The 16,272-nt window shown below is 34.4% G+C and overlaps 1 protein-coding gene across 4 annotated transcripts in view; it reads right to left on the bottom strand.

Annotated features, from left to right (window-relative positions):
• Window positions 1–16,272, bottom strand: part of HYCC1 (hyccin PI4KA lipid kinase complex subunit 1) — an 84,804-nt gene that overhangs the window by 11,826 nt on the left and 56,706 nt on the right. For all 4 annotated transcript variants that reach the window (XR_014326445.1, XM_082846371.1, XM_082846373.1 and 1 more), the window contains exons 8-10: window positions 13,143–13,259; window positions 9,317–9,404; window positions 8,456–8,615 (exon numbers count right to left, since the gene is read on the bottom strand). Coding sequence is in view for 3 of the 4 variants with exons in the window: in XM_082846371.1 (XP_082702497.1) it covers window positions 8,456–8,615; window positions 9,317–9,404; window positions 13,143–13,259 (365 nt within the window). In the remaining variant the exon portion in view is untranslated. The remainder of the gene's footprint in view (window positions 1–8,455; window positions 8,616–9,316; window positions 9,405–13,142; window positions 13,260–16,272) is intronic.

The following is a 16,272-nucleotide window of genomic DNA, read 5'->3' as shown; positions in this document are numbered from 1 at the left end:
CAATGAAGAAAAGAATAATGGGAAAGAGTAAGCAGGGTAGCGGGGAGAAAGTCTACTTTCGATGGGTGGTCTGGGAAGACCTCTTTGAGGAAAGGATATTTGAACTGAAATCTGAATGATGAAAAAGCACTGGCTACACAACAATGTGGAGGAAGAGAGTTCAAGCTGGCACTTATTAATAATTCAAATCTCAGCTCAAATATCCCCAATTCCTAGTACAAAGACCCTAAGGCAGAAACGGCTTAGAACGTTGAAGGGTTAGAAGGAAAGATGAGAGTGGTCTTCAAATGAGATCACAGTGGTAGGTAAGACATCACCAGGGCCACCTATGCCATAGTACAGAGCTCAGACTTTGTTCTGATTGCAATGGGCAGCCATTGACAAGTACACAGATAAATTATCTGGGTACTTTATTAGCATTCTTTATCAACAGAAGTCACATCTGTATAACACAAAATATTGAGCACGACGTGTGTCCTGGGTTAGAAAGAACAGCACTGTAACAGTCCACAGCCTGGGCCAGTAATTTGCAAGGCAGATTAGAGTGAAGTAAAGCTGCCATAGAAACACAGAATAAGGTCCTGGCAGTTAAGGGGCTACACTCTGAGCAAGAACATGAATTACTAAGATTTAGTAATATTAATCCTGAAGCCAGAAGCAGAATTTCCAGGTAAGAAAAGAGCAGCCTGGGTCACAAAGAAGAAACACAGTCTGGACAAGAACAATTTATTTACGGACACATTGGTTAGGAAATATTACCAGATTCCTTAAGTAAGAACAGGCAAGTCTTTAACTTGTGTATATAGTAAATTACACAATGCCCCTTATCGAGGTAAATTCAATTACTTGCAATAACTTTTCATCTTTATTAATCTCAAGTATAAAAAAAAATCTCTTTGAGAACTGCCAACACTGCTGCTGGATCAGGTGAATCCTCCATGATTAAAGATCCTCATGACCAGAGAGTCCAAAAACTGGTAAGCAACATCTACTAAAAAACTATCTATAAAAGCTTATTTCTTCCTCTGTGCACATTGTACAACAAATGCTCCTTAAAAGGTTGGGGGAAGGGTAAAGCTCAATAATAAATAACAATAAATAATAAGTTCCTTAACTACAGCCAGAATTATATAAGGCATCCTTAGTTAAAAAAAAAAAATGTAGAACACAGTCATTTACAAACAACCGTTTTTGCCTCATAAAACAAATAATTTTAACTATCTTGCTTCTCTGTAGAGAAAATTACTTTATTTTATCTAGAAATAAACTAAGACTTTTTGTTTGCCTCTAAAGTTGGCCAGAATTCTTAAGACTACTGTCTTCCTCTTTAAGCCTTATGTTCACATGTATCAATTGTATTTTAGCTCTCTGGTCAATATGTCCTTTTTCTTTGTGTCACCCAATATTTTCTAATATATTATTTTGTCTTCCATGAGTAAAAGGTCAATATCAAAAATGTCAGTTAAAATTCATGCAATGCTAAGTTTGGTCAGAAGGAAATGCTTATTTTTGGTTCTAATGTTTTTTTATCATCTATATTGGGAAAAGAAAATTTGTTCCTCAAACAGCATTTTAGAATCTAAAAATAATGGAGCTTCTCAAAATGATTTTTTCTAAATTTCTTTAAAAAGTTTAAACAACTTTTAAAATAAAAACATAAGCATTATAAATTTCTAATTGTACATGTAGAATTCCAATAGCCAATTCTTTAAAGTTTGCTACTTTTGAGTTTAAAATTACCATTTCTTCATTTTTCAAAATGCTTTTATAACTATCAGCAATTTTGTTTTTCCTCAAATGCTTTACTTATAAAGTCATAAAATCTGATTAACAAAATAAATGTTCTGTGTCAAAATTTATGGCATTTACCTTCTGCAGTATCTAGAAAGACTAGCTTAAATGTTTTGAAATTTTTACAAATAATCTTTTTTTAATATTTAACTAAAATATATCTCTTATAATTATTCCAATTTGCTCAACAGTTAGAAAGTTATTAATGTCCTATTTATCAATATATTATATGATAGAAATTATTAACATTTTCTAAATCAATATCCATTTTTTTAAATAATCAGTTTTAAATAAACTATTTTCCAACATGAATTGCATCTTTTTATTGTTCCATTTCTTATCTCATCTAATAAGTTAGTCCTAGATCACTGGGCAAACTGAAACAAGTCACATTTTTTGTCATTTTTTAAAAATATAATCACAGGTATCTTTGAATTTTATTATAATCGTTTAAATTTATTTAACTACCTTGGCATCCTTTAAATAGGAACTTAATGCTGAAAATGCAACAAACAGCTGTAACAACATGAAACTTCACTTTCTTTAGATTCACTCTATGTAAACTATATTTTGTTTCATTTTTCACTTAAACATTCCATATAATTAATTAAATACTCTAAAATTCTCAGGGTACTGATTTGGTAGTACTAAGTTAGAAGACTTAAAAATATATATAGTACTTATTTTCCATTCTTTTTCACTGCTTAAAACTCTGTACTCTTGGATCTCCTAAGTCAAAATAATGATATGCAATATTATAAAAATAAACCATTTAACATATTCCAGGACCAAAAGCAGGGCAAAATTCAAAGAATCTAGATTACAAATATTGCTTTTATTGTTACACCTACCTGTTGCAAACAGTTGTAACCGTACATAAATGAGAATATAAGTTCAATCTATTCTATTTACCTGTCAATTTGGGATTGAGACAACAAGTATTAAAACAACTTTCTAAAAAATCCTGACTGTAATGGTGTTATACATGTCAGATAATAAAGTACTATACCTCAGGGCTTTAGAAATTACAAAAAAATCATAAACTGATCATTACTATTATATCACATATGTATACTTTTTTGTTTGATATTACACTCAAACTAAACATGTTTGTCTCAAATTGAGGAAAGCCAATGAAAGGGTTGATCAATCACAGGATGATCTGAATAGCAAGCTGGCTAAAAAAAGCTTATCAAGAATACAATTATTGAGCAGTTAATAAAACAAAGTAAATAGTTTTAAATTAATAAAAGTCAGCCTTTACAGAGTGCTTTAAAGCATACCAAAATGCTTTTCACTGACTTGTCTCATTATCTCACAAATACACAAGTGGAAAAAAGGTAGGCAGTAATAAAGAATTAGGATTTCACTAGATAAGACTTTTATCAGATAACTAGTTGGCAAAAATTATAAGCACTCATTATTTGCAACAATAACTTAATTAGAGGACTTTCATGGAATGGGTATTTCAACAACCATTTTAAAAGAAAGGAGGAAAGTTGTTACATTGTTCCAAGTATAGATAATTTTTTAAAAAGTGGAAGAGTGAGTCATAATGGTGGCGGTGGTGAGGAAAGAGACAAAGAAAAAAAATAGCAATTAAATTTGCTCTGGGAGAGGAGAAGGAATGGAAAAGTACAAGGAAATAAATAAGTATAGATTGTATAATAGAATCTTGTAGAGAATCATTCAGGGATTTAAGAAAAAGGGCTCTCATAGCTGAAATGGTAGATAATGAAAATAGCTTTAGAAGCAACATTTAAGAATAACTATAGAACAGAAGCATAATTATAAAGAAATACCTTCTGTTTTCCTTTTAGTTCTGTTTATTTTTTAAACGTAATAAATATTTAAGAAAATAAAACTGCATTTTTATTATTAATTTAAAAAATTGATTATTTCACGTTTTATCTTATTTTTCTTATTGGAATTTTCATTTTGATTCTTGTGACGGTCATAATCTACTCACATTCTTCTCTTACCTTACTTAATGATTTTTAAAATCTTTATTCAATTATTATCTTTCTCTAATTGCATTTTACTTTCAAATTATGACTTCTAAATAGCCCTCAATCTGTAGGTGGCTCAAAAATCTAGATTTAAAAAATACACACTAAGTGAAACACAATATGCTTAAAATAATTAACAAATCTATATAAACAAATCTATATAAATGTATATAAAGCTATTAATTCTGAAACTATGACCCTTGAAAGTCAAAAGCAGCAACTCTACATTGTAATTTTACTTTCCAAACATATGTATTGACATGGAATTATGAATTCATTAAACCTTTCTCAAAAATTTATACACAAAGTTTAAAAAGTCTGAAAACACAACATTAAGTTAAGCCATGCCAGTACAATATTAAAATAATTAAGTGAAAAGTGGGGAAAATCAGGCAAACACACTAGTTCTCAAACATGTCTCTCCAAAACAATACTTCAGCTGAAACCAACCTTTCTTTAAAAATCACCCTATTTAGTCACTGTGTCTGATCAGAATTAAAATTACAGGGCCTTGCGACATCTCCCTGGCTTGGGATGTTGATAGTCAGGGTGGATAAAGCATGCTGACAGAGGGCAGTGGTCAGAGGGTATATGGGAACTCTGTACTTTCCACTCAATTTTGTTGTGAGCCTAAAACTGCTCTTAAAAATAAAGTCTATTAATAATAATAATTTAAAAATTGAACCATCCAAAATATAATTCTAGAAATTTGGGTTGTTATTTAACAATAATAAGATGATGGCAAGGGATATATGTTCTGAAATGTGTGGAAATGCTAAAGTAATTTTTTACCTTCCAAAAGGACATTTTCCATTAAAATATAAACTATAGATAAATTCTTAACTTTAAGAAAAGAATGGCAGATCTGTGAAGCTTCAGAGAATCCTGAAATATTGATACATTCTAAAAGAGCTCAGAAAAAAATTTTTGAATGCAAATGATTAAAATTGTTCCAAATTAATTTTCGAAAGACTAAACCATGAATTGGTTTTGGCTGTAAAGACAAAGAGATTTTTTCTGTTACAAATAATAAAAAGAATACATGTGATTAACTGCTCCAATTTAATGTATTTGTTTGCGTGTGCAATTTCTGGTGACTCAGATGTGCAAACACACTAATGGCTTAATTATCTACATTCCTTAATGAAAAAGGGAGATGGAAAGAAAAAAAGAAAGTTCTGCTTGGCTGCTTCTGTGGGACAACCTCATTTACTCCTGCCCCTCTTCTCCCCAGCTAGGATGGAAAATGGAGAAAAAAGGAGAGAGGCAATAAATAAAGACATAAATATGGAAGCAACCTAAATGTCCATCGACAAATGAATGAACAAGGAAAATGTGGTATATATACAATGGAATATTATTTATCCATAAAAGAAGGAACTCCTGTCACTTGTAGCAACATGGATGGACCTCGAGGGCATTATGCTAAGAAATAAGTCAGACAGAGAAAGACAAATACCATATGAGATTCCTTATATGTGGAATCTAAAAGAACTCCTAGATACAGAGATCAGAGGTGGGAAGTGGGAGTGGGTGAAATGGGTGAAAGTGATTAACAGGTACAAACTTCCAGTTATAAAAACATAAGTCTTGGGGATGTAATGTACAGCATGGTGACTATAGTTAATAATAAGACTGTATGGTGTATTTGAAAGTTGCTTAGAGAGAAGATCTTACAAGTTTTCATCATGAGGGGAAAAAAGGGTAACTATGTGTGGAAATGCATGTTAACTAGACTTATTGTGATCACATTTCACAATATATCCATATATTGAATCATTATGTTGTAGACCTGAAACTAATATTATATGTCAATTATATCTCAATTTTTTAAAAAGACACAAATAAAAGAAAAAAGAGAAGAAAAAGGGAAGAGATCCAAGAAAAGAAAAAAAAAAAGGGCCAATTGCTTTCTTCTTTCCCAGCACTAGCAATAACAAGGAAAAAGACAAGGAGTAGAAAAAAAAAGAGTATTCCTTAAAGTTCATGTTTCTTGTCCCTTCTCCTTCCCCAACTCTCATCATCACTGCCTTAAAGTTGCATATTCCATATTCCTACCGTATGATACAGTTCAGGGTCTGGGAAGAAATCCCTCCTCCTGGGAGGGTTGGTGTGGGAAGGGAATGGTAGGGATAGAGCTGGAACACGAAACACATTTAGCATTCCATGAAACAAAGAAACTCTAAATGTGTTTTCACACAGTCATAAACTAAGCTTACATGCTACAGTGCTGTGCTTCAGAAACATTATAAGATCATAAGGTTTTTGTGGATCACCCTGGAATCCACATGCCCTTTAACATAGTTTCTGCAAAAATTAATGTATAAATAAAATTGTTATAATATATATATAATTCACATGTGAATGTAATATAATAAACATAATTTATATAAACAAATATAATTTAAAAATCCATTTACAACTTGAGAATGATCTATATATTTAAAAACTATAGTAAAGATACCTATCTTCCCCACAAGAAGCCAGTGTCAGCTAGAGCCCAGGACAATGATAAGGTGTTCAAATAGGAATCAGGACCATGGAGATGAAAAACAGAAAAGCTTTCAATTCAGCAAAACAGGGTAACAATGAAAAATACTGCTCTAGGAAGGAAAGCCAAGACTACTCTAAAAAGGGAGAATGCAACCTACCTGTAGAGATAAATAAGGACCCTGGACTAGGAATATTTTAGAGTCCACTGGATAAAGAGAATTCACACTGCAGAAGAGTGGTAAACAAGACTTAGCTACATTCTACATGCGCCTGACTTGCTTTTCACAATTCGTTCTCTTTAAATCCTCATCCTTGACTTTTTTTTTTATCATAAACAGGAGTTGCCCAAGTGTTAAGAGTTGTTAAGATTGAATAAGTGTAGGGAGACAGGTGACAAGTAAGGTTAAGGCTGTAGCCTTAAGACTGTGCCAACCCTTCAAGTGGTAGCCAATATAAAATCTGGAAGATATGTAAGAATCTAGTATATACAATATATTGAAGTAGTCTTTTCTTGCTTTGGTAATTTACTGCTATACAATATTTCTGGAAAATTATTTCTATTTTATTGCACAGTACACATCTTATTCCATTAAATGCACTTATGGACACATACACAAATCTTCTTTCACACATACATATGTGCAAATACAATTAAACTTCAATATTTCACATTTTTAACTGCAGGACCTATATTTTTCCCCTAGTTCCCAATATGTCCACCTAAATAGAAAGAAGGGTAAGTGAAAAAGGAATTAAAATTCATTCTTGCATTTCCTGTAGTGGTAATTTTGGAGCAATTATGGCCACAACAGACGCATACGATCTGGGTCATTGCCTCTGTGTATATTTTCACTTGCTAATGCTTAAACAGAAAACGGATCTCTAGGGGAACATGGTGATATCTAATTAAATGACTTTCTACCTGTAATCTAGTCCCAAACTGTAGCATAATTTTCACTGAAGAAACTGATGTATGTTTAGACGCTGACTATATGTCTTAAACAGTAGCATAATTTGCCTTGATAATGGCAAATATTTACCACCTCTTTTGTGCCTTCCTAAAGGACTTTCGAGAATTGGTCACATTACTTTAAAAAAGGAAAAGATTGAAAATGATCATTGGTTAAGCTGGAAAATTTCATCATCATTTTTTTTTGGACATACTGTCTCCTAGATTCCCTGAGTAGAAACAATGGCAGCTGTTCTCATCATCAACTTTCTATTTCGTAGTGAATAATCTCACTCTTCTCACTTTTGCATTTTCACTATAGATATCATAGAGACAACTGGAACTATCAAATATACCAAAAGGAGCTACCATTTTCATTGCAGTTTGTAGCAAGGAGAAAACAGACAATCGATTTTGTTTTACTCCAATATATATGTTTGCTTGGAGCAAAGAAATGGCTTTTTGCTTCCCATTCTATGGTTAACTTCTAGGAAAGTGATAGTAATCTCCTTACACTGATTCTTGCCGACTACAACAACTTCTAGGTAGGAGGTGAGTTATAAAAAGAATAAGAAATTAAATAAAAAATAATAAGTTATAAGAGAACGGAGAGAGATGGAAAGCATTAAGAAGGTCATGGTAAATAAAATTCACTTCCAGTAGAATTTTTAAATAATAAAATGAAGCAGTCAAGAAGGGATACTAAAACAAACAATCTTACAAGAAAATTAACTTCTAGAAAATACAAATGCCTAGAGTTGTATCAATACCATGGGATTCTTTACCAAGATGTCCAGAAGAAAATGTTAAAGTCCCTATTGGTTGTTCCATTTCAATATGCAAGTTTACCTGCTAAAAAGTTGAAAAATCAGAAACATTAAGGAATATTTGCAAATAGTTGTGAACAGAAACCCAAAATGTATTAATAATTGAAAAATGCATTTCCTACTCTCCTACTGTGTTGAAATAAAATTTAAGAGCCAATACAATGTTTAAATAAATTTTCATCCGTATATGTAACACAAGGGGCTCTGTATTCTTATTGCCTGCCATTCATGGATAAGAAATGAAAAGTTATAGGTGATCCAACAGCTCTTTATTCCATGCCACTATGATATTATTTACCAAATTTAGAAGTTACAGCACCTTAAGTACAGAGAAGAAGGGGACAGCAATAACAATCCTCTAATTTGAGGAGTGTTTTATTTCTTACCATGTCTTTTCCACCTATGACCTCTTATTGACATGCTGGTTACTGCATTTCTCGATATTCTAGAGGAAGTTGGTGTGATTTCAACTTGAATACACCTTGTACCCTCCTTACTAGATTTCATGGCACCATGAGGCAATGAAGCCTGTATTGCATTGGCAACCTAAAAAGGAAAAATATAGTTCAAGATTGGCATTAAACAGATGTATTATTATACCCTTAGATAAAACAAGATGTTAAATTCTTTTTTCAATTTGTTTATTGAAGTAGAGCTGATTGACAATGTTGTGCCAACCTCTGCTGTGCAGCAAACTCGCTCAGTTATCCACAGACAGATACATTCTTTATTTATAGTCTCTTCCATTATGGTTTATCCCAGGATATTGAGTATAGTTCCCTGTGTAAGACATTAGGACCATGTTGTTTATCCCAAGATGCTAAATTTTAACAGATTTTTAAAAAGAATAATTCCTTCAAGATCTTCCATAAGATCCTCTAAAATGAGGAGTAAGAACGCAGAAGGAAACATGGTTAAAAATATATGTGATGAAATTTAAAATTCCAAAATACTAAACTATATTTCCAAATGCCTAATGCTAATTAATAAATGCAGCTTGAGCATGTTAATGAGAATATTCTTAGAAGTGAAAATGACTATTCATATCAGGCTAAAACATTAGCCTAATGAAATTTTCAAATTATATATACCTTTTTCGAGTAACAAATTTTTCCACTATAACAGGAACATGAATCACTGAGTACTGATAATGTATTAATGCACTACAAATGGCTACTTCTCAATTTATAGTTCTAAATTGAGAAATTTTAAATTACAAAATTTACATAAATAAGTGAGACACCTACCAGCAATGGCTCTGGATATAATTCTAGCTGGGCTCTGTATATAATATCATCCAATGCTTTTTGAGCTAGATCCCATTCTCCATTATAACTATAAAATTAAATGAAGTATAATTACTTTAAATTAATTCTATATAACTGAACAAGATATAATGAGAAATTGTTTATCTTTAATAAAGAAAATAATAGATCGTATTAGCACATTGCTTAGCATTCCACCCTCATTAAATATATATTTCTAAATCTTTGAATTCCTTTCAACTGTATCTGAAAGCCTATTAATAGCAAAGAAAATTTTACAGATGTAATTTCTTCTCTAAAGAACATGTCTATTTATAGAACAGATAGCCAAAAAGCTAGGCAATCTCAAAGCACTTTACGCTTTCAAAACAAGTCAGAGCATAATAAATTATATACCTTAGAATAATGTTCAGAACACTGTATGGTCAAACTACTCTGTAACTCCCATGGTTTTTAACGAAAATCTACAACTACTGTGGCTTGCAGCATCCTAAGTAGTTACTTCTTTGCATTCACATAGTCATTTAGAAGTGTACGTGACATATGCTGCAAATATCACAGAGATATTGGGAAAAAAGTGCATGTGTATATTAGTTTTCAAAGATATGGCCAAACTCTTCCTAAAAATTGGCTAAATGATGGAACGGACAGAGAAATAACCACTTGCTCATCTGACAACAAAATAAAGAAGTGTGAATTACATCAAGCGTGCAAGTGAGGCCTAAAAAATGGAAGCAGCATTGCTCTCACCCTAAAAACAAGATAAAGCCAGGTAATCTACAAAATCATAACTTCTCATGAATCCAACAAGGAGCTAAGGTCACAGGACAACCAAGTAGCCCGAAACCCAATGGCAGCCAGGTGCCCCTGAAGAGAGTGAGGCCACAATGCAGGTGGGTAAAAAGAATTCAGCTAAACTTTTCAACAAATTTCTAAAAGCCAGGTGTGGGCCAGTACAAGAGTACAAAAACTCTGGAAGCAGATACAAGGGCACGTCACACCCACTCATAAGCTCTTCTCCACAAAACACCTTTAGGCACTCATAAGAAAAACTAAGCACAGGGCGGGGGACCAGAGAAAGCTGCTCTTGGTAGTGCAGGCCTGAAGGAGAAGAGTGGCCACCAGAGCAGGAAAGACACCAGACAGACCCAGCCAGACACTTTCAGTGGAACAAAAGTTTAAAAGCCTTTGGGGAAAGAGCAGAAAAACCCTTTCACCCCGAGGGCGGAGGTGAAGACCAACTCACTCTCGCTGTGAGGGAGAGAAAAAGAAAAAAAGCCTCTGCATGTAGGGGAGGATCAGGAAATCATCCTATGCTGAGAAGAAGGAAGGCCAGAGGTCTCCTACCACTGGAGGAGGGGCAGGACCACTGAGGAACTCCCACCCAGATAAGCAGGGACATAGGGCCTGCTTAGAACTGAGGCTAGACCTAGACGAGGACAACAGAAAACACCACTTCTCCTCCCTCCCACCCCCAACCAGGCTAGTACACATCTAGAAACATGGAGCAGCACTTTACTGCTGGAGGAGGGGCAAGAACACGGAGAGAGACCCTCTCTGAGGTACAGACACACCCGGAAAGCTAAAAGCTGAGGACGGAGCAAGAGTATTGAGGAAAAACCCTCCAGCAATAAATAGCAGGTAACATAAAAGGAATTTGGAGTAGGTGGTGCAATATAGGTAATCATAGCAGCAACGAATCCAGTCCCAGCTCACTCCTGCCTACAAAAACTCTACTAGCATCCTAGAAAAGAGGCATATCCATTTCCAGGCATAAATAATATTTATCTCAATCTTTACTGTCCTACCCATGAACAAAATAATGATCAATCAAATATTACAAAGCACACAAAAAGCAAGAAGAAAACAACCCACTATCAAGAGACAAAAACCAACCGAACCAAATTCAGAGATGACTCAGATGTTGTACTTACCTGGGAAATTAAAATAACTGAGATTAAGATATTAAATGCTCTAGTGGAAAAGAGGGACAACATGTATGAACTGACGGGTAGTTTAGCAGAGAGACAGAAACTATAAGAAAAAGCCAAATGAAAAGGCTAGAAATAAACACAGTAACAGAGATGAAGAACCCCCTCAGTGGGCTCATTAGTAGACTCAACATAGTCAAGGAAAGAATCAATGAACATGAAGATAGATCAACAGAACTTAATCAGAAACACAAAGCAAAAAGGAGAGAAAATAAAATAGATCAGAGCATCTAAGAGCTGTGGGACAATACTAATGGTCTAACACAGGGGTCAAGAAACTTTTTTTTAAAGAGCCAGATAGTAAATATTTTGGGCTCGTGGGCCATACAGTCTCCTCTGCAACTAGTCAACTCTGTCACTGTAGCACAAAAGCAACCACAGACAATACATAAACAAACAGATATCACTGCTTTTCAATAAAACTTTTTAAAAACCAGGGAGCATGCCAGATTTGGCCCAAAGATCATAAATTCTGCCTTCAGTTATGAAGCTTATAATCTACCGGGGAAAATTAAGGTTATCAAGTGAATATAATATAACGTATAGTAAGATATGTGTAGTAAGAGAAGTACAAAGTAGTAAAAGAGTGCAAAGAAAAATACTAATATCTCAAGTATCAAGTAAGACTGAGCATCAATATTAGAAATTAATAGCAAATTCATAATAAACTTTGATGAAAGAGGCTCTAAGATGTTTCTCAAGAATTAAAATTTCTGGAAATGGAAAAGAGAAATTCATTAGGGAAAAAATGCTACTTGGAAATTACTGCAAAAAAAAATTGAGTAATGAAGAAAGAAACTGTAAGTGTATTTAGGTGTCACTAATTTTCATTCTGTCCCTGAATTAAAGAAAGATGATGAAGTGTTTTAGTTGGTTACAAATTCTAAGTGTCCATCATCGGATGAATGGATAAAGAAGATGTGGCACATATATACAATGGAATATTACTCAGCCATAAAAAGAGACGAAATTGAGCTATTTGTAATGAGGTGGATAGACCTAGAGTCTGTCATACAGAGTGAAGTAAGTCAGAAAGAGAGAGACAAATACCGTATGCTAACACATATATATGGAATTTAAAAAAAAAAATGTCATGAAAAACCTAGGGGTGAAACAGGAATAAAGACACAGACTTACTAGAGAATGGACTTGAGGCTATGGGGAGGGGGAAGGGTAAATGGTGACAAAGCGATAAAGAGGCATGGACATATATACACTACCAAACGTAAGGTAGATAGCTAGTGGGAAGCAGCCGCATAGCACAGGGAGATCAGCTCGGTGCTTTGTGACCGCCTGGAGGGGTGGGATAGGGAGGGTGGGAGGGAGGGAGACGCAAGCGGGAAGAGATATGGGAATATATGTATATATATAACTGATTCATTTTGTTGTGAAGCTGAAACTAACATACCATTGTAAAGCAATTATACTCCAATAAAGATGTTAAAAAAAAAAAAAGAATTAAAATTTCTGGAAATGGAAAAGAGAAATTCATTAGGGAAAAAATGCTACTTGGAAATTACAGCAAAAAAAAAATTGAGTAATGAAGAAAGAAACTGTAAGTGTATTTAGGTGTCACTAATTTTCATTCTGTCCCTGAATTAAAGAAAGATGATGAAGTGTTTTAGTTGGTTACAAATTCTTTGGAATATTAAAAGATATGTTTTAAATAATAAAACTATTATCAAGATATTGATTCATATTTTTTTCACAAAAATATGCTGATTGTTTATTGAGATTATAATATAGCAACAATAAAATAACAGACTATAATTTTCCAAAGAGATCAAAGATTAACTTTGTATATGAAATAAACTTACAAGGCAAAATAAATTCCTGTTAACATTTGCACCATGAATCCTGAAGAAACCGGTACCCTGCTACTTATACCTTTGTATTTTCTTACATGTTGTCGAGGATATCCACAAACACAGATTCTAGAAAGACCAAAATAAATATATTTGTAAAATTAGTAAAAATTAAGGTAATTTATTTTTTAACATTTATAAGCCAACAATGTATGAGGTATGCTCTCATAACAAACCAAACAGCAATGAAACAAAGAATCTTTCAAAACAACGTTTGTCTGTAACATTTTACTGAGTAAGTTAGACTGGGAAAAAAATGTAGAAAGCTGGGGGTATGTTAATATAAAGTAAGTGAACCAGATTATCAGAGTTGGTTCACTAATTTTGATCAATCATTATTACTGACCAAATTATTAATGATTTTTGGTTACCATAAAACCATAAAACATGAAGCTCAGCACTATTCATCATGAATAGATCAGTGGTATGATCCTCTATTCCCGATAAAGTTCTTGACACAAACTGCAGGCTCCAAAAAAGTATTCTAAAATTAGACTCAAACTTCATACAGTATATCTTAATAAATTTCAGATAGATTGAAAAATTTTATGTTAAAATACCATAGAGGGGACTTCCCTGGTGGCGCAGTGGTTAAGAATCCGCCTGCCAATGCAGGGGACGTGGGTTTGATCCCTGGTCCAGGAAGATCCCACATGCTGCGGAGCAACTAAGCCCATGCGCCACAACTACTGAGCCTGCGCTCTAGAGCGCATGATCCACAACTACTGAGCCCGCGTGCCACAACCACTGAAGCCCGCGCGCCTGGAGCCCGTGCTCTGCAATGAGAAGCCCACGCACTGCAACAAAGTGTAGCCCCCGCTCGCCACAACTAGAGAAAGCCCACGTGCAGCAACGAAGACCCAATGCAGCCAAAAAAAAAAAAAAAAAAGTAACATACTATCATCAGGGAGTGAAAAGGAAAGAGTAAGAGGAATGTATAATTATCCCCACATTTATTGGGGGGTTTGGCTAGCTGGCTGGCTGGTAGTGCCACTAAATCAATTAGGACAAGTAACACATACTGTTTTGGAAGGTGCTAAGTTTCAGACATGTTTATTTTTAGGTATACAATATAGGTATCAGTTTTGTCTGTCATGTCCTCTCTCCCACCCCCAATGTCTTCCATTAATAGTACCTCTATCCCTCTTACCTTTAGGAAGTAGTCACCCCCTATAAAATTAAGTATAACCATGTGATTATGGTGAGGCTGACAATAAAACTGCCTGTGACAAGAGATCGCTACTCTGAGATCTATTTTTCCCTTCTTCCTTTTAATAACATATATAAAGGCACACTCCCCTCCATACTCCCCAACCAATTTTAACTAGAACTCTGGCCACCTGCTAGAGACCATATTTCCTAGGCTTCCTTGCATCTAAGTGTGACCATGTGACTAGTTCTGGACAGTGGTCTGTTAACTGAAGTCGTATGACTTCTAGGCTGTACCCTTAAAAGGCAGCTGCTTGCCTTCCACTCTCTCTTTCTCCCTGCTTTCAGGATACAAGGCAGATGTAATAGTAGTGATCCATCACCATACAGACAAGAGTAACACCATAGGGAATGATTGAATCCCAAGAAAGAAGGAGCCTGAATACTTTAGAAACAGAGCCAATCTGCCCTCAGACCATCTATCAGCTTGGACTTTTATGTGAAAGAAAAATAACCACTTTATTTAAGTTACCATTATTTCTGTTAAAACAGCCAAACCAAAATTTAACCTGATACAGTACTCTTCCAATAATACTACTATGCAACTTGGCCCTATAGGGGTTTGTATAAGCTTCAGACGGCACAATCGAAACTTTTGCTGGATTGTTTTTCATAGTGAACCTGGGAGAGATGTTCTTTTTCCTGCATTCACTAAAGGAAGACAATGTAAGCTTTTAGCTGCCTGTGGTCACTGCTCTTACCACATAGAAGAAGCCTATCTTCAGTAAAAAAAAAAAGTACAATGCCAACAGATGAAAATGAGGTAAGAGAGAGAGAGGAGAGAATAGCCTGATAACAGTTGAGCCTCTGCATCTAGTTGACCCTGAGGCCAGTTCCATCCCTGCTCTTCCCAAGTACTAACAGCCAAAAACTTTCCCTTTGATATTAGGTAGTTTTACGTAGGTATCAGTCAGTTGCAAGAGAAAGAGTTCTAACTCTTACAAGGTATCTATGGGACATCTTGATGAAGATGTTTACTGAACTGGATACACAGGTTTAGAAATCAGGAAAGAAGTATAGGGTTTAAGAAAGAGAATATGGTCAGAAAAATAAGTTATTGCTGTTATTACACAACTTTTAAAAAACAACATTGCCATAGCTCTAGGATGGTCAATCAACTTTTAAATTTACTTTAGGTAAGAACTAGAGAGATAGTTCTCTCAATTCACGAAAGAAAGAGGATTCCAGGTTCTCTTGTTTTCTCTACTAACTACCTATAAGGAAATAAGCAGTTATCTGTTAGAGGCTGTATTTACTTCTTTATTCAGAAGTGCAAAGGGTTAGTGACTTAGTCCGTCTGGGCTGTTATAACAAAATACAACAGACAGAGTAGTTTATAAACAACAAAAATTTATTTCTCATAGTTCTAGAGGCTGGAATCACAAGATCAGGGTATCAGCATGGTCGGGCGAGGGCCCTCTTCAAGGTTGGAGAGTTCTTGTTATATCTTCACATGGCAGAAGGGGAGAGGGAGATCTGGCTAAGAACACTAATCCCATTCTCAAAGGCCCCACCTCCTAATACCATCACATTGCGCATTAAGATTTCAACATAAGAATCTGGGGATGGGGGGAACACAAACATTCAGATCATAGCAGTTAGGGGGTTTTGTTTGTTTGTTTTTTAGCAGTTAGTTTTTAATAACTACTAAAACTTTACCCAAACTGTAGCAAGTGACTTCAGGAATTTTTCATTTATCAATGAAAACTTTTTAAAAAATAAAAACTGAATTATTTCCTTTAATCGTAATTTTACTTAATGGATCACAAATCTGAAGTGGAAGAGATCATCTATCATTCGTTCATTGAACAAATAGTTACTAAGTTTTTACTGTATGCCAGGCATTTCTCTTGAACTCTAAGGAGACAGCAGT

This window comes from Leucopleurus acutus (assembly GCF_964270905.1).
Source record: "Leucopleurus acutus genome assembly, chromosome: 9".
Classification (NCBI taxonomy): Eukaryota; Metazoa; Chordata; class Mammalia; order Artiodactyla; family Delphinidae; genus Leucopleurus; species Leucopleurus acutus.
The sequence above is the reverse complement of the archived record's forward strand: the minus strand, read 5'-3'. Positions and strand labels throughout refer to the sequence as shown.